General features: G+C 36.5%; 1 protein-coding gene across 1 annotated transcript; it reads left to right on the top strand.

Annotated features, from left to right (window-relative positions):
* Positions 1 to 2,003: 2,003 nt before the first annotated feature.
* On the top strand, positions 2,004 to 24,999 carry LOC6567989 (mpv17-like protein). Its single transcript, XM_001994028.2, has 4 exons — positions 2,004 to 2,087; positions 21,312 to 21,523; positions 21,659 to 21,866; positions 24,731 to 24,999. Exons 2-4 carry the CDS (start codon positions 21,372 to 21,374, stop codon positions 24,950 to 24,952), a joined length of 582 nt encoding a protein of 193 aa, XP_001994064.1. The 5' UTR covers positions 2,004 to 2,087; positions 21,312 to 21,371; the 3' UTR covers positions 24,953 to 24,999.
* Positions 25,000 to 26,639: the final 1,640 nt, after the last annotated feature.

The raw sequence follows: 26,639 nt of genomic DNA, 5'->3' as shown, positions 1-26,639 counted from the left end.
TCTGCAAATCTGTTGCAAAACAAAGCGGGTGCATTGTTGTTGTTGGCGCTGCTTTTGCTGTTGCTGCGGCTGCTGTTGTTGTGGCTGTTGCTGCCACGTGTTGGCAACATATGCGAGCTACATCAACAACAGGAACAGCCACAGTGGCCTGAGCTGCTTTTGATGGCCACAATTCGACATGGGGGTCGGAATCGCTACTCTGGGAATGGGCGTGGCACAGACGCTTGCCCAATTTCCTAATGCCCCTGACACACAATTATCCCGGGGGCAAGGCAGCTAATGCACCTGGATGGGACAAGCGTACAGCAAGTAAGCTTAGCAAATCATTAATTAGGCCTGCCGAAAGCATGTACTACATATAAAACATATAAAACAAAAAGAAGATGAGGAAGCAACATCAAGTTATTATAATGGACGCATGGGAAATAAACGCAAAAGCCTTGCGAACATCTCTCTAATTAGCATGCTCGAAATGTTGCCTGTTTTGTTGTTTATTTTGGCCAACCAATTGAGGCGTGAGCGTGAAACAGAGAAAACGAGATAATGCTGCCAATAAGAGGATAAAACAAACCAGAAAGTACAGGCAAGCTCAGGTCGAAAAGGGCAAACAAATGTAAGACTAAAGGTCAGCCAAGTAAATAGTACAACTAAGCCAATAGTGACATTAACAGAGAAGTCTTAGAACTACAAAGCAAACAAGGGCAGCGAATAAGCAAAGGTAAAGCACAATTAACAATTTATAAATATAATATGTGCCCTAGAAACAGCAGAAACAAGCATTTAAGTGTTTTAAATTCAAAGACATATATTTTATTTACATTAAATAATACAAATATCGAAATTAAAGTGAACATTTGATTACAAATAATGCAAAAAGATGCAAATGAACTATTCTAATATGTGGATCATTTATTATCACATTAATAGACCACAAGACTACATATTTTTATAGAATGCATTGACAAAGATGCCAATTAACTACTAAAACTTTTACTAATAATATATTAATAGGTCTCAAGCATGAACTTGTATGATCACGCTAATTGCGCTTAATACATAAAAGATATATTTTGTAACAGATTATTTTTGAGTAATACTTTTGAAAATACTATACATAAGTAATGAATTCCAAATTGTACAACTTGTTAAAGGCGATCCTCCAGCAGCAGCTTGTGCGAACGCTATTTATAAGTGTAGAAACTTTGGGCAAAACCACAGCACAAACTCATTATAGCCGGCGTCGTTTAGTCCAGCCATAAATTACCATCAAGCTATGTATAATAAAGACATTTTCTATAGAGCTGGCCAAGAAGCCAAAGCAAAAGCAGAAGCAACCAAAAAGTGACTGCAAACCGCAAAGAAAAAAACAAAAAAGAAGGAAAAACTCGCCTTTGCTTAGTTATTTGATGTTTGCCATTGTCATTGTTTTTGTTGCTTTTGTTGTTGTTGTTACTTGGCCAAAACGTGCAATTAAATGCTATGTAGAAGCGGAGATGGCCAGGCTATAAGCTATAGCAGTTGCTTGCTAAATTCACAGCAAGAAATAAAAGAAAAGAAACAAAAAACAAAAAAAAAAAGCCCGACGCAAAGTCAGCAAGAAAACTGCTCAAAAAAGGCAGCAAATAAATAAACAAATAAAAGGAAATGCAAGAAATACAACGAGAAGAAGAAGAAGAAGAAGCAGAAAATTACAGCTCACAATGAACAGCAATTCACAATGCATATTATTGATTGCCAGCCACAAAGATACAAAGATACATTTAGCAATGCCACACAGATACACACACTTGCACTCGCACTTCCACTCGTGGGTTTTTACTCTCAGTCAGGTTACGTTGCACGACGATCATCATAATGATCTTTTCGCGAAAGAGAGAGATGAGGTTTGGTAAGGGGGGGCTTAGGGGTTACTCTCAGCAGCGTAGTTCTTGTCGTTTCTTTCCGCTTATCGTGCACTGTCATTGACATTGGGATGCGCAATTTGCAATCTTTGCAATTAGTTTTTCATTTTTGTTTGGGCGAAACGCGTCGCGAATTTGCGCAAATTAGCAAAATAATTTCACAACAAGTTGTCACAAATTAATGCGGTAAATGCGAATCATACAAATTGTAATAATAAATATATACATTGTATATATTCAGCAATTGCATAATACTAGAGACCAATGTGCGAAAGTCGCGACTCAAATTGTCAATTGATAGTCAAGTTAATTTCTGGTTTATGTATATATTCATTTGTTTGGGGCTCGATACGTGAATTGCACTTGCAAATTACTAATTGCCTCACGATTACTGTGTGTTAGTTTGTGCATTTGTTTTAAAGTTAAAATGTGCGTTTGTCGGAAGCAGTTAGCTCATTAGAAGCGTCCATAAATAGGCGGCAATTGTCAACGTTAAGAACGTCAAACAAGGCGGCGTATACGAGGCAGCAGTTGAGCAGTTTCTCTCAGACTAATGCATATGTACATAAGCACGCCTTTGCCTTTTACTAATGCGCAAGTCGCAATTGGGTCATGCCGATTGCCAGCCACAGAGGCAGAGGGCAGCTTGTCAAGATTGCGACACAAGAGAAGCCTTGCTCCACTTGTGTACTTTGTACGTGTTGCACTCGGCGGCAATGGCAAACGCATTGCAAACGAAACCAAAAAGGTTGCAGATGCGGATCCTTGGCAAATGCTTATCAAACATTATATAAACTAAACAGACATTAATTAAACAGAAATCTTAAATATTTATTTGACTCGACTGCAAATCGTTTTGTAAATAAAAGGTGTGGCAAGCTTTTTATAATATGAATATATTCTTATGTGAACCAATTTTCCCCTAGATTGAAAATTCGAGAAACAAGTCAAGTAAAAATGAATGAATTTAGAATACATATTTTTTTCTGTGTATTCTAATGTTTTCTTTATATTATCGAGTATTAAGCCTTTGTTGATTTAACTTTAAAAGTAAATGGTTCTTTTTGGTACTTCCATCGACTAATAAGTCTTCACCGATTTAATTTTGAAATAAAATGGGTCTGTCTTAAATCCATTAAAGTGCTGTAGCTTAAAAGGAATACCTAGGTCATTAACAGTATAAGTTCAATGTCAATATGGGTAAACTGGCTACAACAACGAATTAATTAGCTTCTTGATTAATTATACCTACTAAAATTCTGTTGAATTCTAAGGTAAGCTGATACATTCTAAGATCTCTGTTCCAACGAAAGTTAAATAACACAAGCCACAAAGAGAGCTGAAAGCTAACGTTATTTTCATAAAAGCTTTAGTCAAATATTAAAATATTAAAACTAATCAAAAGAATTTATATCAAATCTAATTAATATGAGGATTTGAAAGAAAATGTACAGTTTTATTCGAGTTTCCTCGAAGAGAATACATACGAGCAGCATTGGAAATAACCAAATGACATAACTGATACCGTTTACTAAAATTCGAATCAAATGTCTATATGATATAGGATATATTTATATACTTCTATTTGTAGTCAACACTTTAATTATACTATATTAATTGAATGATGTGAAATTGATTGCCTGAATCACCTATCAATTTTCAACAGCTCACTGCACAATTCCAATTAATGAAATTGGCTTTGAGAATGGAGAATCAAATTACCTACACACAGTAGAAAAACAGCAAAAAAATATAAAAAAAATCAACAGAAACAGAAACGAGGCAAAATAAAATAAAACAGGTAAAAACGATTAACTTATTCGAAACGAAAATTATATACTCTTGCAAGCCGAAGTCAAACAGCCGACCTCTAAATATCATTATAGACTTGAATGAATATAGTAATGTTGATTAATTGTTACTCAAAGTACTCAAAGCATAATATTACTTTCAAGCAGTTAATTTCGTACTGAATCTTTTTCATACAATAACTCATGTTTAAGTTCCTTTTAATGCGTTACAAACTTCATTCGAAAATTCGAATACTTCTTCCAGGGTAAAAGCAAAATCGAATAGGAACTGGTTTTAATTTCGGGACTGTACGACTTGCAGAACTTTTTGCGTAGGCCCCAAAGGGCCGTCACATCGACATTAGCATTAACATTAATCATGACAACATTTGCCATGCAATTAACCAAATGAAGCCTGCATTTAAGTGCTGACAATGCCAGCGGTGTTGGAGCCGGACAACTTGACGCAGTCATTAGGCTAATGTGGTCGATAAGTAACTAGGATGGGTGCGGGGGGATGGGGGCATCCGAGCAGCTTGATGTACATTTAATACCTATTGGGTTCGGTCTGACTTCAGTGGGGTAGAAGACGAACACAGCAATTTCAATAAGTAGTTTATACATCACCTTTCCTTATGCTCGTACATCAAAAACAAATTACAATTAATGTGCAATTTTTTAATTGCAAATCATATTCATCACATCAATATATTTATATACATTTTTGATATACACAAAACAAATTTGAATGAAAATTTAATTTTACTTTGTGACAGTAGCATGCCTTGGAATATATATAGTTATTAGAAGCAGAAAATGTTAATATTCATAAATTTAATTTATTTAACAATACATTTTAAAAGAAGTATATTTGAAATTAAATTTTTTTACTGTGTACATATTTACATAATGTGTCTAGATACAAAATCAAGCGATAGACGATCATGTCGGAGGCCACAATTCAATAAGTCAACCAACAGTCAGTTGACGGTGCTGCCAGTTGTAGCCTTTTATGAAAATATAATTGACAATGCACTTAAAAGGCCAAAGGCCGACATGACAAACCACTGACTGCCCTCCCTCCTTGCTAACCCCCTTGGTCAGCAAAAATGCCAGACAAAATGAAATTATAATTATTAATCAGAATGGATATTTTTCGCAACAGTGCAAAAATATTTTAAGCATAAGTCGAAAATGGCACCGAAATTGCGCATACGCCGCATTGTGCGTCTGAAATAATAATAAAAACGAAATGCAACCACAATGCACAGCATATAAATATTTAACCTTATATTTGGAAAGTCGACAACTGAAATGTGCATACTCTTACCAGCAGCATTTAAGTAATTAGTTAATTAAGTATTAATTATTAAAAATATGTCATAATGTGGAATAAAACATTTCAAATAAAGTACACCAGATAAGTAATTAATTCTATGTAATAATAATAAAAAAATATTAAATATAATATATTAAAATAACGTAATCTTATAAGTAATTAAGCAAATTTGATTATGACTTCATTTTAAATCCCTTTTTTATAAGCCTATTTAATATAATGAAACATTTCATTGATTTTTAACAAATTGAGGGTGTTTTTTTAACTATTGGAGAGAGCATATCTTTGTTGGTATTATTCACCTAACTTATGTGTTTTCCAGTCGTTGGCAATCGGATGAGGTACAGGTGGAGGGTAGAGGTTGGAGGGGATGAGCAGGCAGGAAGTAGCTGCCTTTACAGTTGCAGTGCTCGGCCCCCAAAACGAAAATCATGTGCTGCGAGCATGATTTATTTCGTCAATTTATGCCCAAAAGTGTAAAACGATTTTCTACCGTACCAAATGAGAAATTATGATGTAGTCTATCATTTATATGCACGGGGAGTGGTTTCGATATTTCACTATCAGTGTGACTGACTCACTGACTGACTGACTGACAGACTGATAAACTCATCCATATCTTAGTGATGCTGAAATTTTGCAATTTCGCCAAGCGGAAATTACATTTAAATTGAATTATAATCTGAATATAAGAATGGAATTTATATGCGATTTATTGCTACACAAATGTTCATGTCATTCGTGTGAGTCTGTGCGTATGTTTCAGTGTGAGGGTATTAAATTCTAGTAGCTAATGGCATACATCTGTTTCCATGGGTAATTGTAAAATTGTGAAAGCTATTCGGATGCATGAGGAAATAACTTAACCCTGCAAGTATTGCAAATATTTATTGACTTACATGGAGACCTAAAAGTATTTAACGAAATGAACAAATTTGTTTATTTATTTGGTTGTTTTAAATTTCATAGAAATCACGTTAGACTTTTGTTTTGCTCCTCTCATAATCGTTTAACTAAAACTGTTGAAAATTTGTATAAAAAGTTGAATTTAAAATCCTTAATGTAATCATAATCAGATTTGTAATTGAGTTATTTTTTTTGCATTCCATTTAAATATTTAATCGGATGTTAAAAATGTTTTAAATTCAGAGTTCAATAAACTTGTCAGACATTTAGTTGCTTGCACAAATATAACAATTTATATTTACATTTTAGTTAAATGTGTTTGTTTGCTGTATAAAAATGACAAAAATGTAAATGTATATATCATAATCCTACACACCCACACACTGCAAACACAATATCTGAACAATGAAATACAAATTTTAATTTATTTAGCATATGGCAAAAATTCCGCAAGTCCCGACAAAACCCCAATATAAAGCGCACCAGCAACAGCAACAACATTGAAAGCCCGTATTTGGATTTGAATATTTTTGCTATCTGTAAAAAGTAGAAAACCCACATTCCTATTTAATCGCATTGTTCTGGATGCGGGACTCGCATGCGACCACAAAATGCCAGCTAATTAAATTAATACGCAATAAATGCGTAATACAAATACAATCAACCAGCAACGCAAACGGAAATCCCAAAGCGGTTACAATAAAAAATGTGAAAAGGCCCATCATGAAAGGTTCGCAGAATATTGGCAATATTGTATACATTTTATTTATTTTGGTTTCGATTTGCTTTTGTGGCAAGTCAATTAATATCTGGCCAGCACATAATAATTTCCAAGTTATTAAAGTTGAAACGATTGCAAAAGTGTCAAAATAACATTTTCTTTTTAAATAACTTTTTTTTGGCTTAGTCTGATTATTGCCCCGTTAAATTTTTTGCTTAGACAAGCAGTTCAGTTTTAGCACTCTTCCTTTTTTTGTACCTAAAAGTGTTTGCTCGATGTGCAAATTATGCAAATGCTAGGTAAGCGCAGACTTGGTTAAGGTTTTGTGTATCTTCGAGATACTAGATACCAGAGACGCCAACAACAATTCTTATCGCATATGCATTTCTTTAGCTCACGACGCCGACGCCAACAGCGATAAATGCAAATCTTGACAGTTTTCTTTAAATATTTTTATTTATTTTTTGGCTGCAATCGTTTTGAGCTCAGGGCACAACAACTGCCACAGCAACTGCAACAACTACAACAACTACAACAAATAAAAGCCAGCCAAGTTGGTTCGCATCGTTTCTTGGCTTTATTTTGTCATTGTCTGTCTGATGTTATTGGGAAAGCACGTTTCGCATTTTGTGCATATCCGTTCGCAACAGCAGCAGCAGCAGTTGCAACTAAGTATCAGATACTCGCACAAATGTATCGCACACACACACACACACACACACAGAGAGACACACACAAACACACGCACAGTTGTAACTGGGTCTCTTTGGAGCGCCGCTTAGTCATTTACAAGACAAGACTCTCGAATAACAACGATGGCGACAACATTCACAACCCGACAACAACCGACAAACGTTGTGTCCAAATACTTTGAAAGTATCTTCGGTGCTGACTGTAAAAGAGCACGTTTTCATGTGCCATAGACACACAAATGCGAATGCTTTTAAACATGGCCAAGACGGCATTACAATATGGTCATCAAATCCACCACATACTATATACGTATACATTGTATAAATTACTGCATCAAAGTATAGGATATATCCTATACTAAATAGATAACTTAACTGCACTCTTGCGTAGTGCCCACTAAATGAATCATAAATTATTTGCATTTAAGTGCAATATTTGCATTTTAATAAACTGTCTCTATTATATTAGCGTACTTTATTGTTTAATTTTAAATAAATGCGGGCTTTGACTAAATTATAACTGTCGACAATTCTTATTTGTCTGTGCACTGAAAAGTCTGTGAATTATTGATGTATACAGAGGTTGTGTAGAGGACTGTAAGAATAATTTATTCATTTACATTTAAATGAAATTCATAAATTGCAACAGATTTGCCTTAAGTAATAATGATTTATTAGCTGCTGACCTCATTTTATAATTTGAATATGTCTTTCGCTGGCAATTTTAAATACTTAAATGTCTAACATTTACTTTGTATTCTTCTTGTAGATACCATTCTTCCGTACTCAAATCAATAACGTCATATTTAGCCTTCAGAAGAATTTAGAATTACAGCGAATTACATAATAAGTTGTTAGTGAATTTGTAATTCTTAGAATCGTGATTAATGCGAAATGTTTACCAATGTTGCATTAGATCCATTTCCATTTCACACACAATTATTGTACTCCACCTCAATTCGAGCTAAGGCCGGGGTTTTCCTTTGATTTAGTTGGATATTTGCCTTGGCTGGGCTTGCCTTGCGACTGGTCTGGCAAAGGTTATCCAATCCCAATATTATTATCGAGCGCTGGCTCATGCATAATTCATTTCGCTGGCGTTTAATAAGAAAACCAATTAATTAAACGCTCAACAACAAGCGTCACGACTAAAAGCTTAGAAATTACTTAATAAATTACTTTCATTAAAGCTACAAAGGAAAAGTTAAGCCACCGAACCCCACATCCCACACCTTATACGCTATACACCCCTCCCCCTCCCGCTGTCCGTACCACTCCCCATATCAGCGAGTGGGATGACACAGACAGGGAACGGGCGTTGATTTATATTAATCGACCCGCTTCTACAGCTCAAAGCATTATTTATTTGAAATATAAAACAATGCAAAAAAGCGTCAAGAAATATTACTTATACATAAGTAAGTATGTGTGTATGTATTTAAGTACTTGTGTGGCAAGTAATAAATTTTATGAACGTAACACAGATTTTATGTGGCAAGGGAGTGTTTCACAGATAAATAAATAAATAAATACTTTGCTCATTATAAACTTTATCTTAAAATTAATGGAAGTGGAAAAATTGCTCAAACCTACTCTATCCACTTTTTCAAAGCAGAACGGATGTTTATAAAGTAAACAGATCATTTCAGTTTAAGTTTTAATAACATAAAAGACAATTGCAGAGATTTGGAACTGTTTTTGAGTTTTGTATTATTCCAGAACAAACAGAAGGTAAAAGTTTCAGTTTTTAAGGCTCCATTTTAATACTGAATAGGACCATTTTGGTTTTTCTATGTAGTATATATATCTGAAATGTAAAATAATGTATGATACTTATAAGTTTATGCAACAGTTCTAAGAGTATTTGGTCGTCTGTTTGACTTGAGTAAAGCATGGGTTGCTTATTCATACAAATTGCGTATGAAACAAAACAAATGGAACGGAACCAGCATGCCACATGATTTATTTGCCAAAAAAAAATGTTAATACTGCTTAAGTAGCTGCGACAAGAAAAGCACAATATGGATGTGTGTGTGTGTGTGTGTGTGTGTGAGTGGGTCAAAAAACAGCAGTCGAAATCAGCTGAGCCATTTCTTAAGTCTCCGACGGGGCCTGTGGCCTGTGTCTAAGCGAGGCAGAACGCTGACTAAAAATTGCAGTTGCCAGATTCAAGTAAGAAGAAATTGCCTCATGATTACGTTGACGTCCGTACCAATGACTATTTCCCCCCTGCTGTACCCCTCCTGACCACCTCATGGCTGTCGCTCTGTCCGTCACGTCCATGTCGACTTGCTGTCTCAGTGGGTCTCTGAGGAAATAAAAGTTTCCAAATTTTTTTTTTCTATGCGCTATAAGCACGTGCTCTGCTATTGCGAATGCTTGCCAAATTTTACGTTTGCTTTTGCCGCCATCTATTTACCCTGCCCCTCCCTTCGCTGTGTCCGCCCGTGTCACGCCTGGTGTTTTGGCCGTCTGTCTTAGCCGTCTCTTTGTTTCTGTGTACTTAAGTGCACAAGAGACCGCCTTTCGAAATTCACTTCATGTTAATTTTCTTTTCTTTGATTTTGCGTTTTTTTTTTTTTGTTTTTTTTTTTGCTTGCTTTTGCCATTTGCCACTTGGCACTTTTCATGTAATTCTTGCGCTGCCTGAAATGCTTTTGAAATGAGGTTAAGCTGCCACAATCTCGAATACTTAGGACAGCAGCAGAATATCTGAATGCCATGAGGCAAGCACCATACCATACCACTCTGTACACTTTGTCGAGCGAGCATTGCAATTAAATGGAGCACCCACGAGTGATTCACATAATAAATGTGTAATGCAAATGCAAATGCCACACAATGTTTGCCATAGTTTCGAAACTTAGAGATATTGATTTAGATTTAGTGATGTCTAAACACAAATTTTAAAAGGAAAATAGGGAAGAAATGCCCAATTATTCAAAGAAAAATTCAATTAAATAAAAAAGTACGTCTCTTGATGCAAATGGGGCAACCTTGACTCTACGTTCTCAAACAATTTTCAAATAAGCAAGGTTATTTATATTGTGTATTTTTTATGAGTATATCTCAAATGCACCTTGAATGGCCCTTATTTTTAAACTTCATTAAAGTACCTCAAAAAAATAAAAGAATGCTCTTGATTGATAAGCAGTTGGTAATAAGCGACCCTCAGCTAGTAAATACCACTCCCACCCAAAAAAAAAAAAAAGAAGAAATAACAGAAAAAGAACAAACTCATGTAACTGCGCTCATAAATGCAATGACTGGCTATATATCTCAACACACGCGGGCAAAAAAAAAAAAAACAACAATAAAAAAATGAAAACGAAAATAAAAATAAAAAACAGCCAAAAAGAGCCGAAAGCAGGCAGCGCTACAAGCCACATAAATGTAATTACAGACACGGCACGCAGCAGAGCGCCCAAATGATAATGACTACACCTCAAATGCCACAAAATACAACAGCCAAAAAAAGTAATAAACAAAATTGAAAAATAAATGAAGAGAGCCTTAGGTTTCAAAATGATGACGTACAGCAAAAAAAAAAAAAAAAAAGAAACAAAATAAATAAAAATAAACACACATAAAAAACTAAATCAGACAAACAGCAAAATTAACAATAAAAAAAAAGCAGAAATAAATGTATAAAATGAGAAAACGAATATAATGCGAGTTTAAGTGCATGAAATTACAAGCGGAGCTGATTCGACGGTGTTTTCGAAAGGAAGGTGGTTGTTGAAGGGTCTTTGAAGCGGGCTGCCTGAACCCTTTTCCCTTCTTGTGGCAAACTAATTTCGGGCAATGCCCAAGCGTTAGCGTTAGTTAGTTGCTTGATAAAAGGAAAACGGGGTCGTGGCATTGAAATTGTTGTTATTGTTGTTGTCTTGTTCAAATTTAATGGGATATGCGAGAGTTTTGTAAATAATTGCGGAAGTTCATTTTTTGAGGCGCACTCTCTGCCATTTTCCAATGCAGCAAAAGGCCAAAATATCAATGTGTGTGTGTGTGCCGAGTGTGTGCCGAGTGTGTGCTGAGTGTGTGTGTTGTGTATGTGTGTGTGTTTTGGGTTCCATCCGTTCGTCGTTTTGCTTATCTTCGTCTACATAATTGTTGATTTAGTGTGTGCTCAACATTTATTTCTGTGCGGCTCGATTCGGTTTCAAGTTGCGAGTTTTGTGGGGTGGATGGGGGGGAGTCGGCTTATTTGCCAGGGTTTGTTGGCTTGCATGGGTTGTTGCCTGGTTTGCCCTGCCTGGTTCATTGTTCGCTCATTGATATCGTTCGTCGTCGTAGTCGGCGCGTGACAAATGACTTTGACGTTGTTGCATTTTCGTATGTGGCATGTGTCAATGGGCTCCCAGTCCGAAATCGCGTCCTACGCCATCAATGCCATCAATCCAAGGCAGCGAGTCAGCCAGCTAACGACGGCATCAACAAATTCAATTGCTGCTGTTTGTTCGTACATAAAAAATATATACACAAATTCACACACACATTCACATACACATGCACATGCACAAATATCTACTTTGTATATTTGTTTATTTGTTGTGCGCTGGCCCAGCTCTACGTCCATAATTGACAGTTGTGTTGGCATTTTATTTATTTTTTTTTCACTCTAGACGAATAAAAAAAAAGGAAACAAAATATATATGTTTGTATGTAAAAAAAATACACTCGCACTGTGGTGCAGTGAACCGTCGTCTAAATTTGGGCACAGCTTTTTTCTTTTTATGCTGGGGTTCAATGTAACCCCACGGGGCTTCCAACTAATGTAGGCGCTACACACACACACACACACACACAAACGTAACACACATATGTGTAACCTGTAACTGATGTAGCGATTGGAACCATCCACTTTCGGGCAACGTGCAACTACATAAAAATACTATTGATTTGATAATTGATGGTGCTGCAATGCAAATAAATTGTTCCATGTCAATCACGGTGGTTGTGTTTTGTTTGCTGTGCACTACGGGAAATCTAAACAATCGCTAGAGCAAAACGATTTTGACAACAAACTTATTAACATAGTCTACAATAGCTAACTTTTTTTTTACAAATCGTATTTTAGCTCATTTCATGGTGATCACTGATGAGTGCACAGCTTAAAATATTAAGTGGGACTTCCTCTTAGAGCTTAAGTGAGCATAAAGTCGAAGTTTATAGAAAATCTTACGAGATTTATTATTTAAATAGTAATGTCAACTGTAATACAATATATATCAATAATACTACAATTAATAAGCGAACAGATCTGCAGCCCATGATACCTTTTATTTCACTCAGATTTGAGAAAACCATAGAGAAGATTTAAAGACAAACATTTGCCTCTGCCATCTTTTTATTATAAAACATTTGTAAATCTTTTTAAGTGTCTTTGTTAAGCCGTCCGAAACATTTCCTTTTAAGTGCTTGAAGAGCTTCACGGACTGACAAAAAGAATTATGACATTTGTAAACCCATTTAAGAAGTCTGCTCTTCAACCGTCCTAAGCCTCTATTTTAAAACTCATTGGAAAAACATTGACATGAATAAAAAATTCTCGCATTTTTTTTTATATCTGCTTATTTAATAAAAAATTTCGCTCAATTTATTATTTTTGTAATTTTTAAAACTTAAAATTATACATTGTTAGACCTTCTGTAAACTTCTTTTATGTGGTTCAACATGATGCACCCTTTTTGTTGTTTGTTTTTAGATATTCCTTAAAATATATCCGTAAATAAAATCATATGTGCCTCTTGAGGCTTAAGTTTACATCTGTGATTAAACAATAATGCAGCATCATCTAGATGGATTTAACCTTCTTGTTGGCAATCAAATGCAAATGCTGGAAGCTGATAACATGGGTTGGATTTAAATTAAATAAATATGTCAAACGATGCCACATAAACCCGTTAGTTGTGCGTCCCACTTAACGTGGCATGTATCCTCATCAAGTGCTGGAGTGCTTGCCAATTCTAATGTCAATGCCAGACAAAACTCGAACAACTCGAGCCAAAAAAACAAAAAATATATAGAAACCCACTCTGGGATCTCGCACACACAGAACGTCAATTTGGCTTAACTGTCGGATGGTTTGTGACTGTGCTAAACTAAATTGTGTGCACAGACAATACAAATACGGTTGTTTGTTTGTATTTAGTTTGAGATAGCCGCCAAAAACTGTCATGTGCTGCTGTTGACACTTGTGCGTACTGAGAATTCTGGACTGCAAGTTGTATTTATGCCATCCAACTCGGCAATATATTTCCTTTTGTTTCTAATTTCAATGCCCCTGACAAAGTGTCGGCGATGTCACTCTGAGAGTCTGACTGCCTGACTGCCTCACGGTCTGCCTCGGCAATCAAATTCTAACGAAATTGGATTCCCTTATTTTGTTGGGCCTTCGTTTCCGTTTGTTCTCTGCACCTCATTTAAAAAACATGGTCAAAAGACTAACGGCAGCAGCGAAGGCACAATTATGTATTATATAAAAGAACAAGTGAAAATTAAGCGCAATTGCAATATTTTAGTTGGCAACATGTGTTGGCAACTACTTTGTTTGGGTTTGCTTTTCTGGGTATTTTTATTTTTTTTTTAATGCGAAAATGATTTTATAAATTTGTTTTTTTGGCTGAGAACAGAAGGCGCCCTCTGTTAGGGGTCTGGCACCCTCTCGTACTCTCTGATGTTATTTTAAAACATTGGCTGCCGCTATGCCCGACGGCAGGGAAAGGGGGCAGAAACGCAGGCATTTCCATTTCCCTTCTGTTATCACAGCTGTCGGCGCGTTTCGACACTTGAGATTGAGCGTGTATGATGTTTTCATTTCGGGGCAGAAAGGGTTGCGAGAGTAGGTGGCATTAAAGACAGACACACAAATAAAAGAAATAAAAAAAAATTATTATCACATATGCCATATCGGGGCGAGGGTTAAAAACAAAACAACAAAAAAAAGAGAGAAATACTGCTAACGAAATTTTGCACAACAGGAAGAGTCGTAATTGGCCAGGAGCGCCTAAGCAAACACAGCCAAGCCAAATGGGTCAGAAAACATAAATAGCAGCTGTTTACCGAGCCGAGAGCTGAGTTGAGTTGAGTTGAGCTGAGTTGAGTTGAGTTCCGTTGATAACATTGCCCCTGCCCAATGGCAACTGATTGCAGTCTTGCGTGTTCTGTTGTTCTCTGTTTTTGAGTTGAGGGTGAGTCTTATTAATTATGACGGGACATGCATCGAGAATGATAATCGAGCATGGCTGACTGGCTTAAGTAAGGGCATTAAGCAGCAGGAGGGCGGCCAAGGGAGCCCACAGAGAAGAACAGACTGCAGATGAACAGCATTAGATAAGCATGGAACCCCGCTGCCCGTTCGGACTGCTCAGCCTGCTTTTTGGGGTATTTCTCTCCAATAATTGCACTTGATTGAGTGAATTGAAAAACGAGGGCGGCACAAAAGAAAAGTATTTCAACAGCAAGTCCTTTAAATGAAGTAGAAAAGCTGGAAACCGATTTTAATTCCTTTTTCGATAAGCATAATAAATGGATATCATAAAAGAAGAATCTGAATGGGGTTTGCCTTGAGTAACATGGAATAAGATATAATTTAGAGTTAGAGCTGATAAATAAATAACCTTGTGCTACGAATATCATTATAATAACTGCAAAACTCTAAAAAAATAAACATAAAAATCGAACTCAAATTCTAAAAAAAAACTAGGAAAGAATCTAAGTCAGAAAGAAGAATCTGAGAGCATTTCGAAGACTTCTTCCCACTTATTTGGATCCATTATTGTGAAGAATCTCCAGGTAAATGATGTATTGATGGCTTCGATTAAGAACCCAGTAAGGTACGATTTTCTAGGTTCTGATTCGGCGACCCTACATCTATACATAACTGTATACATATGTGTGTATACAATTTAAGGCATAACACGCTCATTGAGGCCAATATTTACAGTTAAAGCGCCGATTGCATGAATCCACAGTCCACGATCCCGGTTCACCGTTCCCCTCTTTCCCATAGTTCGTTCAGTTTAGTTCTTCGGGCCTCAGACATGTAAATATCATAAAGTTGTGTACAAATAAATCAAATCATGGTGTGCAGGGCGCAAAGAACAAACAGCCCGCATCCATCAGCCGACAAATACACATGTTTCAATATGTTTCAAACTATAGCGGGTTGGGCCCCATGCCCCCATCCCACTACTCCCTCCATTCTGAAGCCGGATTGCAGTTGCTATCGGGCAACAAACAAAAAAAAAAAAAAAAAGTAATAATGAAAAAAGTTCAATAAACAAGAGCCGAAAAAGCAACTTGAAATCAAATAAAATGTTGTGCAGGCCAAAAGAATTTGTACAAAACGAACGCAACGAATGCAATCACGATTCACACCTTGAGATACAACATAGAGCAGATACAGATACAGATACACACTATAGTGGGTATACTCAGATACAGATACTCATAGACACTCATTGCTGCAATTAGCGTCGTCTTTTGCGCCCTTTGATGTGGCACTTGCGACAACAACAACAACAACAGCAACAACTACTTTGAAAATTGTTGTGTAAAGTTCGACGACGTCGAAATCAAATTGAAAATCAATTGGTAAAAAAGTTGAAAGCAAATGTGCGGGAAAAAAGTCAATAATCATATTTAATAAAATAAACGTTTCGTGTTTTTTCAATGTTGTATTTTTTTTTTTTTGTTGTTGCCGCACCATGAAAATAGACAGTAAATTTAATCATAAAAAAAATTCATGCCAAACTGTAAAGAATTAAATGAAATGAAATGTTGCAAGTGCCGTCAACGACCAACAGGAAGTATGCGCCACATAGAGGCGACACAGTGGAGGACTGCTAATGTGGGCGGGGAAGGGTAAGGTGGGGAGAGATTGTAGTAATGGTAGCCAGTGGAGCGCCCCCAAGGCGCAAAGAGCCATAAAAAAAATAAAACATGAAAGGAGATAGCAAAATGTATTCTCCAATTACAGAACCATAAATACGCTTTAATTTCTTTTAATTGGTGACTGTTCATTCACAAACAGAAAGAAGCTTAAGGAACAAACGAGAATCTGATTTGATTTCAATTTATTTTATACATGGTATAGATGAAACAATAATTTAATTGATATCATATTAAATTAAAATGAATCTTAGTTGATTTTAAATTTAAGACTATTGCTAATTATTTGGGAATTTTAATTACGCTTGTTTTGGCTTTAATTAAGACATAATGAAAACATAAAAAAACTTAATGGGTATTCTGCTTGCTAATGCTTCAATTAAAGAAAGTTTATTTGCAACTTACATTTATTCATTTATTCAGTGAAATGCAAATTTTCTAGAACACAAATTGCTCAAAACCTTTTACTTATTTCATTCATTAAAATCCAATTCAACTCGAACATTTGTTAGTGTATTCGTTGTTGTATGTTTGCAGGGTATTTGGAGTGCTAAATATGAGAAAATGTTGCTCTGGATGGTTGAATGCTGAAGCCAAACAACAGCTGCCAGTGTCGGCGTCGCTGCCGCTGTCGCAGTCGACTTCGGCGTAAGCGTCCGCGTCCGCGTCTGGGCAACATCAAAAGCAACGTTCGAGTGGCGGCTGCCACTCTTTTCAAAAGTGCGAAATTAAAACAAAATGTTGCAAGATGCTGCAGGCTCTGCTGACTTGTGCACCCCTCTGTCTCCACGCCTCCATTCTTAAACGCCTTCCTGCCTGCCCCTCGTCCCTCGCCCAGCTCTTAACTTCATCTGTGTTTTGCCGCCTTGGTTGTTTGATTTCATTTGGCTGATAAGCCGCGTAAGGCAGACCTCTGTGTGTGTGTGTGTGTGTGAGAGAGAGACGGAGAGAGAATGATGATGGCGTCTCTTTCTTATCCGCATTATGCGTAAAACAGCGTCAAAATGCAAATGTTGTACAGGAAACTGGCAGGCGTTTCAGTTGCTGCGGCCCCACCCCCGTCCACCATCCGCACCCCCCTTTGGGCCCATCACCATTGATACATCCTTCTGGACGCAGAGCGTAAATAAACATTTTACTTTTAATTTATTTGCCTGCTGAGGTTGCTGCTGTTGTAGTTGCTATAGTTTTTTGTTTTTTGTTGCTGTTGCTGTTGCTGTTGTGAGCGTGAAAATGATTTCGTTGCACACTCGCAGAGGGGGCACATTGTAAAAATTGAACGTCGTCATGCAAAATATAAGACCAGACAGCCAAATCAGTTTCCCCAACCGATTTTTCCATTTGCCATGAAAAATAATCACAATATAGCCGACAGCCAAATTGCATTTATATAGTTTATGGCATTCGACGAAATGGAACAAATTGCCCGAAAGGTTGAATGAATCATAAAATGAAAAAAAAAATAATAATAAAATGATGAATATGGTTTTAAACATGCCGTATTCAATTGGCAATACTCAATTTTCAGTTTAGCTGCGGACAATTTTCGACCATTTGCTGCCTGAGATTTTTAGTTTTCGTCGAGTAGCCACAGAATGATGCCACTGAATAAGAGTGCTCTAATCGAGATTGTATAACTAGATGATACCCCATATAGCTGTAACTCTCCCCGATTCCTCCTCCTGCTTAACATAAGTTTGTAATTTATGTAATTTATTGTTATTTGTTTTTTTTTATGTATATATTGTTAATTGCAAAACTAATTCCAGAGAAAATTGTAAAACTAACTCAAGAGAAAGTATCATTTTATTTATTTTGTTTGCAATCACTTTGCTGTTAAGTAACTGTTTTCCTATTCAGCTCACTTGATGCATGTAAATAAAACCGAAACAAAAATCAATAGTTTAATAAATAATGTACCTGTTCATACACCTATACTTAAAAGTACTATAAAAATCGTATGGCTGTGCCATCATCCAGTCGAGTCAATTGAATGCTATCAAGTGGCAAGTTCAATTGCCGCACTTTGATTTGCCGCAGTGCCCGCAGAGATTGCTGCCGTTGAAGGGCATCTGTGGCAGCAGCACAACGAATGGCACTCGAGTGGTGCACTGGAAGCCTTTTCCGCTCTCGAAGAGCAGCTCTCTAATGAAATCCGCAGCCAATTGCAAATAAATGTCACACATCGGCTCACTCGCACAGCTGACACATTTGACTGACATGCAGGCTACGCGACAGGATGAACAGACAGAAAGACAGACCGGCAGACCGACAGACCGACACACAAAACGTAACTTAACGAGCTGTAAGGAAAGGGGTGTGGCAAGTGTGAGATGGGTGAGAGGGGTGAGGGGGGTGTGGCATGTAACAGATGTCAAGTACTATGGCATTATGTGTCGTCTACATGCACGCTACTGGAATGCCGAAAACTATGAAAACTTCGACAAAACACGAAAATTTAATTGCAAAGAATGTTTCGGTTTCGACAAATGTCGAAATAATGTTTTAGCCAGGCCCAACATGAAAACGCTACAATAGAACATAACACGAACAGATTTATCATATTCACTACGACTGTCATAAAAAGCAATTAGGCACCAGCGAAAGATACTTAAACGGAACGGCAGCCAGTCCCCGAAATCAAAAGTACAATGTAATAAAAGACAAGCGACACTGCCACAATTTGGCACTGCTTGACGAGCGTGATACCCTGTGCCACTTGGCAATTTCAAATAGAGTATACTCGAATAATTATAGAAAATATCAAAAATTAATTTATTTCAAATTACTTTATTTTAAAATATATGTTTTCAAATAATTATAATAAGTGATCATAAATAATTTTTTACAGCTTTAAATTAATTTAAATGTCATGATTAAATAACAAAGATGCATAATTGGAGAATTTAATAAAGAAATGAGGGATGGATATTATGAAAGTCGAAAAATACGAAAAATATGTAAAATCTTGTCCATTAGCCAGTTGAAGAGAAATCATAAAAAAGTTTTTACAGATTTATATATTTTAAACTACATGTTGTGATTTAATCATTCTTTATATTTGTAGCTTATGCAATTTTGAAAAAATTGTATAGAATTCTCACACAGTTTTGATGAAGGATGTGAAATTGTTGCTAAGTTTCAACTTAAAAAAAAAGAACAATTTTATTTTAACGATTAATCGAAAATCAGTCTCTAAGAGACCGATGCCGATGAGTCTGAAGAAGATTAAAAAATAGTGCCTAGGTTCACAGATATGTGTAACAGCCACAGTTGCGCTTCCATTCACAGGGTATACGAAACACATCAATGTGTCGAAAACGGCAGACTTGAAAGCAGCAAAGTAAATGAACAATGTGTGATTTGAAATTTTATTTTATTCTTCTTCCTTTTCCTTTTTTTTTTGGGCACAGCCGACCGCTTAATGAGCCGCAGCGGCAGTGAAATGAAAATGGGCCTCGAATTGAAGTTGCGGCTGGAGTTCGTTTTGGGAGTGGGTTGTGTATGCAGAGTGTTGTATTAGTCGTAGTGGTAGAGAGTAGAAGAAGAAACAGTTGCTGAAGCGTGTGGAGGGTTGTTGTTGCTGTTGCTGTTGCTGTTGTAATTAGTATGCCCGCACACAAGCCTGACAGCCAGGCACAGTCAGGCAGTCGGGCAGGCAGTCAGGCAGGCAGGCAGGCAGTCGGGCAGGCAGTCCGTCAGGCAGGTTCACTTTGAAGGGCACACACAGACACAAACACGCAGAACAATAGGGCATGCCGGTACTGCTGAATTCGGGTCGTAACCGCCTCCCCTCTTCTTCCACTTTGCCAGCCAGTGTCCATGCCCTGTGCGCTGGTAATTTAAGTTGGTGTGAAAAGGTATACCTCATGGCAAATTGCAGGCTGGCTCATTGCTGCTTTTGTTGTTTTTGTTATTGTTGTTGTTGTTGTCGTTAGTCGCCGTCTGTTGCATATTTTCACAAGTAATTAACATGTACATGTTGTTGCTGTTTCATCCGTGTCCTGGCCTAGGACGTGACGCAAGGTGTATGTGCGACTGTGTGTGTGTGTGTGTGTGTGTGTGTGTAACTGGAACTGAGCTGAACAACTGTCCAAACAGGCCGCATTCGCCTTTGTTTATCAAGCACGGTGTGCCTGCCAGGGCCATAGCAAAATGTTTCCTTAACATTAATTTGCATTATATTTACATTTAAATTTTAAATGAGCTCGCAAAATGTTGAAAGGTGCAGTTTACAAACAACTACATAAACAAGCGGGCTTTTCCTTATTGTGTATTCAAAGTGCGGCAGGTGGCTAATGTCAAAGAGAGTTTGGCCAAATTGTGCTGAACTCTAGATTGTTGGTAATAACTAAAACGAATTTCGTGAACGCAATTATAAAAGTAATGACAGGCCAGACTTGACAAGCAGCAAACCTTAACTAATCCCATCGGTTGTCCGACTGTAAAACACAGTTTCACTGAGAGAGCTTAATAAGTCTTCAAGTATTAGGGGTATGCCATGGGATAAGAAGCATTTTTATTTTCGATATTATCGATATTAAATATACTCTCTATTTTGGAGTACAAAATGGGATCAGTTTATTATTACTTCGATGGATGTTGTGCACCAGTGGTTAATGCAAGCATGCCGTACCTTAAGATATATCTTTCAAAAATATTTTAAAAAAGATTCTCAGACATTCTACTCAATCGGCACTCAAGTTTAATCATCGAGCAAAAACAGGTCACGTAATTTTATTTCGTCACGTATCACATTGAAAAAAATATAACTAAAGAAGATAATAAAAAGACAAAACTATTTTTAATGTAAAACAGTCTTCCAGCTCCCATTAAAATAAAGTTTAATACACAATTCAGACATCTTCAGACTTCATAAAAATACACAATTCAGACTTTTTATGAAGGCAGTCGAATGAATGCACTTTTATTTTCTGTTGTGTAATTCCAGTAAAAGTACTACTAAAATATTAATAATTAACGAAATATTAAAATTTCTGTTATTTTTAATATTTGACATGTATACAGAAATATTGATTTAAGTCGAATTCGAATTTCTCGTTTCAGCCTGTTTCTCATTACAATTCCTTCATTTGTTTTCTGGTCACTTAAGATCGGGTCGCGAAAATGCTTCGCAATTTGTTGAATTTGCCAAACAAATACAAAGTCCTAAGGGGCATGTTATCATATGGAACGCTGTGGCCATGTGGCTGCCTCATCGAACAGACGCTAATCGAGAAACGGACATTCCGCAACTACGACTGGATGAAGTGTCTGAGGTGGGCAAAAAAGAGAGATACGCAGCGAGAAAGAGAAAGAGAGACAGAGAGAAAGAGAGAGGGATAAGTTACAAGCTGTCGATAATTGGCATCGATTGCGACTTGTTTTCTTTTCTTTTCTTTTTTTGTTTGCAGATTTGGTTTGTTTGGTTTCTTTTTTATGGGGCCGACAATTTATGTTTGGATAAGACTGGCCGGCGTCATGTGGCCCCGCAGAGATATTAAGTCATCGCTGTGCAAGGCGATCACAGAGCAGACCGCATACGATCCCATGGCCATCAGTTCCTTTCTCTTCACCATGACGCTGATGGAGGGCAACACGTACGAACAGGCCAAGCAGGAGGTATGATTCCCCCAAAGATACTCTTGCTACTATCGCTTGCCTGTTTGGCTCTTTGCCTGTTTGTTGTTATTAATGTTTTTGCTCCCAATTGGCGGCCACATTAAGTTATTCACGCTGATAACATCGGATGCTGTGATAACATCGCATCGTCTCTCACTCTCTCTTTCACCCAGTTGTGTTGACTTCGCTTGAAACCCATTGAAAATCTGTAAAAATTGTATAACGAAGCATTTAATAAGCAGAGGAAAGCACCTCCGATCCCATTAACCCTCTACTGCCCAAGATCGCCTTTAGCATTCCCGATGTGTGCATGACTTGTAAGCGAAATAGATTAAATGACTAGATTGACTCGGCTCATCAAGATACAGATCGAAAGAGTTAAAGAGTCGCTGGTGCTTCCTATTCACTGTTACACAATGTTGTAAAATTTGGTACTCATTTTAAAGTGGTTCACGGTAAAATAAATAAAATATCTATCAAGCACCTATCAACTATTTTAATGCTTACTCGAAATAAGAAACTCAGCTACATTTTGTTGACTGCTTATTTTTCAGTTTCCGTTTTATTATGATAACTATTGTTATGCTTTTAGAAATGATGTTGGTTGTGGGCCAATACTTTATCATCATAATTATCGCCATCGCTATCATTATCATAGTTGCATTGCCAGCTCTAAAGTTATTTATTTTCAAATTCGATTTCGAGCCCAACATTCTATCACAAATTATGCGACTATCTGACTGTCTGACTGTGTGTGTGTGTGTGTGTGTGTTTGTGTGTGGGTTTTCGGAAATACATTTTCTCACGACAGTTACACGCGACGCTGACTGGCTGGCTGACTGGCTGACGGGCTGACTGGCCCAGTATCTCGGCCTCTGTATTTTTATATCTGTTTTTGCCGCCCAGCATCTGTAAGCGTGCATAAATATCACCTGTCTGTCTGTCTCCATGTCTCTGTCTCTGTCTCTGTTTCTGTGTGTGTGCTTGTGCCTGAATCTGTGTCTGTGCCTGTGTCTGTGTCAGTGTCTGCATCGAGTTGTCAGCATTGATTTGTTGGCTTGGCGGCCCCAACTCACAGCCACAGTGTGTGTCGTACTCGCAGTCGAACTTCAACTTACTTCTATATCATTAGAAACCATTTATCTTGATAAATGTAAATGTTTTACCATATATTTATGTCAAAGCGTGCGTTGTCTCATTTGGCTTGCATGCGTTGCCCAAGATCTATCGCTTTGTCTGAGTTCCTCGGTTTCTGTTTCTGTTTCGGTTTCGGTTGATTGGCAAACTTTCCGGCTTGTGTAGCATAATGAAGATGTTGCCAGACTGCTCTATAAACAACCCGATCTCTGACCAAGATTGAGTTGTGCCTCTATATATGGAGGGTAAACGAAGTCTTTCTCATAATTAATATCAAACAAAAAATAATAATACTAAATAAAAATGAAATTTATTTAAATAGATTTGCATTCAATTAAAAATATTGAATAAAAAGGGTATTTTATTTTATTTTTATTTAATGTATACTTCTCAAAGTAGTTAAAAGTATATTTTAATTGAATATATAATAAATTTAATTACTTATATATATTAGATTTAATAAAACCTCTGTACAACCAAAATAAAGAAGTATTAAACCAATAAATATTTTTAAATATTTTTAATTCATATTTTATTCATTTATTAAATGTTTTTTCACAATCTCATAATATATTAATAACTTGAAAAATGTTCAAATAACCAAACATTATTTTACAAAAATTGTAAAGCGCTATAGAAATATCTCTCAAAAAACGCCCACCGCCAAATCTGAGCAATAAATCAAGTTGCGCAGTGTAAGACTAATAAAATGAAATTGAAATTTTGTATGCTAACTTTCTATTTGTCTCCATGTATGAGTCATAAAAAATAATTGCATTGTTAAAATTATTGGCATGCCCGTACTAGATGTGTTTTAAGCGAATTTGCACAATACTACCAAAAGCACACATACACTGTGCTTAATTAGTAGTCAAACACCAACACCAATTGCCATTTGGGCCACAATGTTGACTTTTGACAGGGTACAAAACATAAATACCATTTTCACAAAAGGGAAAATGCTACATGCCAAAAGGCTTTTTAATTAACCACAACAACATTAGCAAAAATGCCACTCCCCGATGACAGCCCATCATTTTCACACACCCTGACAATATGCGATAGTATAATTTTCTTTAAAGATGTTCAACTCAGCTCACAGTAAATAAAACTAGAGGTTTTATAGTCTTATTTGTTTACCATGCAAATTACTGATCAATATGTGTTAATATAAACGTCAAAAAGAAAATATAAATTGCATATAACATTTATTTTATTTTTAAGTAAAAATAAATATAAATATATGATATTTATTTTACTTTTAAATTAACTACATTTAATACCACAAACAATTTATTTTGTCCTATTGTCGTCATCAATGAGCTTATAAGCTTTCTCAGAGACATTCTTATTATCTTTGGATTATCATTTAATTTGGAACTTACTTACAATATTACATTTCAAATACAAATTTGAAATTAAAGTTTCGAATTGAATTATATGCAAATTAAAAGGGGACATTTAATTGAATATTACAAAGATTTGGGAAACCCAGGAAATAAATAATAGCATAAATTAAACTCAAAATGTTGTCTGTCTGCGTTTTGATTACATTCCCACTTAATATAAATGGAGCAACCACAAAATTCAAATTCACAAAGGTTTCTTTTTAGTTTAATTTGATTTTTCAATGTAAAGCACTTAAATACAATCTTTTCAATTGTCTGGAGGCTACTTAAAAGCACCATCTTAATAAATATAAATATTTTTTGTTTTGTTTTCTGCAGGTTAGCGATAAATTTCTGGATGCCTATAAGGTTGGCATTATTTATTGGCCCTGCGTGCAGACGATAAACTTTGCCTTCGTCCCGGCCCGAAATCAGGTTGTATTCACCTCGTTTTTCAGCATGTGCTGGACCACTTTTCTGGCCTATGTGAAATTCCTCCAGGCACATCCGCACGTCGATGTTGATCATCATGCTATCGATATACACCTATTAGAAATGTAAAATGTAAAACAAAAAAAAAAAAAAAACAAATAAATTCTAGTTTGAATTACAATTTTGTTAGCAAGAAGTTGTTCACTTTTGTTCCTCACACTTGCCATAATTGGCGCATTCGAGTTGCCTCAACTCGACTCTTAATGACATGTCATTTTACTTTTTTGTCGTTGTGGGCAATAAAAAAATGTGTTCGAGTATATCTACAATATAAACATAAACATATAGTTTGCGATATGAGGCCGTCATTAATTGTCGCTGATAAATGAGTTGGGATAAGTTTTTTAGTTGCGCGTAGTTTAGTTGCTGCTACATGGGGCATATACACAATTCACTTACCCTTGCTCCTTTGCCTGCCATAAAATTGTTTGCTTCAAACCAAAAAGAAAAACAGAAAGACATAAAAAACAACAGCCGCAATAATGACAAGGGTCGAGTCGCTTTGGTTGTTTTTATCATTTCATATTAAAGTTAACTAATTAACGTTCTCCATTCTGCTCTGTTCTGAGTTAGACAGAGAATAGTGTTTCCAAATGTTTCTGTGTGTGTGTGTGTGAGTTGTCTGCCACTGTCTGTGGCGTGTTTTATGGGGCTCGTGGGAGACCAATTGGGCATCCGACTCTCGCATCTGGCCTATGGTATTAGTGTGGCACGCTGCATGGGGCTTAGTTCTGCCGATGGTGTCAAGTATTTTATTATCAAATATGCTGACGGCGGTGTTTTTAATAAGTTTGTCAGGGGAATTAAAAAAATATAAAAGGCAGCCAACAATACGAGCATTAATTGACACTCTCACACATACATATTCATTTGCTTTATATATTTAGTGTGTTATTTTAAATTAAATTAGTTTAGAAAATAACTTTATGTCCCATCAAGTCAAATTGCATTTAAGTGTTTCTTTCTTTTCTGTATTTTTGTCAATAGCACCCAATTTTGAAAAGCTTTTCAAATGGCCCACTTATCGATTAGTAGAAGTGTTATTTGTAATATTTAAAGGCTACAGAGGTTTTCTTCAAAGGGATATCGAACTGAATTTGGAACTGAGCACAAACAAAAGCAAAACAATTCAAACGAATTGATCCGTTTTTATTTTACATATGAGCTCGCATCTGCATATATACACACATATATTTGTGTATCAAAATTAATATGTATTTGTGCTTGATTTTTACTTTTATTTTTTTTCTCTTTTCGAACTGAAAGTAAGCATGAAGTAGAAGGGGGTATGGCGATTTGAGTGCTCAACATGCGGCATCTGCGTGCCGAATGCGAGCTGAATACATAAATAATGCCGATTTAGATTATTCTGTAAAACACTCGGCTGCTACGCAACCGCAAACGATGACGACGATGACGATGATGACGAGGATGATGACGACGATGCCTAATAATCAGCCATAGGCCGTACAAATTAATATGGAAATTTATACAATGCGAGAGAGAGACAGCGACAGTGGCAGACAGGAAAAGCAAAACCGCAAACTCTGACACGAAAACACATGAGGTGGACTTTGCGTTATCAACGGCTATGCGGTAAGCGTGGCGCACTTCCTGGTTGGACTCGCGCTCCCTTTCAAATACTCCCTGCTCACCCCCAGCTAAAGTCCGCACATCGTCGTCAAGCTGTGAAAAATACAATTCGAACAGAAAGTTTCATTAAATTCGAACAGCAACTCTCTCGCACGTCGTCCCC

Source organism: Drosophila grimshawi, unplaced genomic scaffold (assembly GCF_018153295.1).
Source record: "Drosophila grimshawi isolate 15287-2541.00 unplaced genomic scaffold, ASM1815329v1 contig_311, whole genome shotgun sequence".
Taxonomy (NCBI): domain Eukaryota; kingdom Metazoa; phylum Arthropoda; class Insecta; order Diptera; family Drosophilidae; genus Drosophila; species Drosophila grimshawi.
The sequence above is the reverse complement of the archived record's forward strand: the minus strand, read 5'-3'. Positions and strand labels throughout refer to the sequence as shown.

What these genes read in the sequence shown, in the direction of transcription:
- LOC6567989 (XM_001994028.2), top strand. Translation starts at nt 21,372, where the DNA reads ATGCTTCGCAATTTGTTGAATTTGCCAAACAAATACAAAGTCCTAAGG. An exon ending in GACTGGATGAAGTGTCTGAG is followed by an intron (nt 21,524 to 21,658) that starts GTGGGCAAAAAA and finishes TTTTGTTTGCAG; the next exon opens with ATTTGGTTTGTTTGGTTTCT. An exon ending in ACGAACAGGCCAAGCAGGAG is followed by an intron (nt 21,867 to 24,730) that starts GTATGATTCCCC and finishes TGTTTTCTGCAG; the next exon opens with GTTAGCGATAAATTTCTGGA.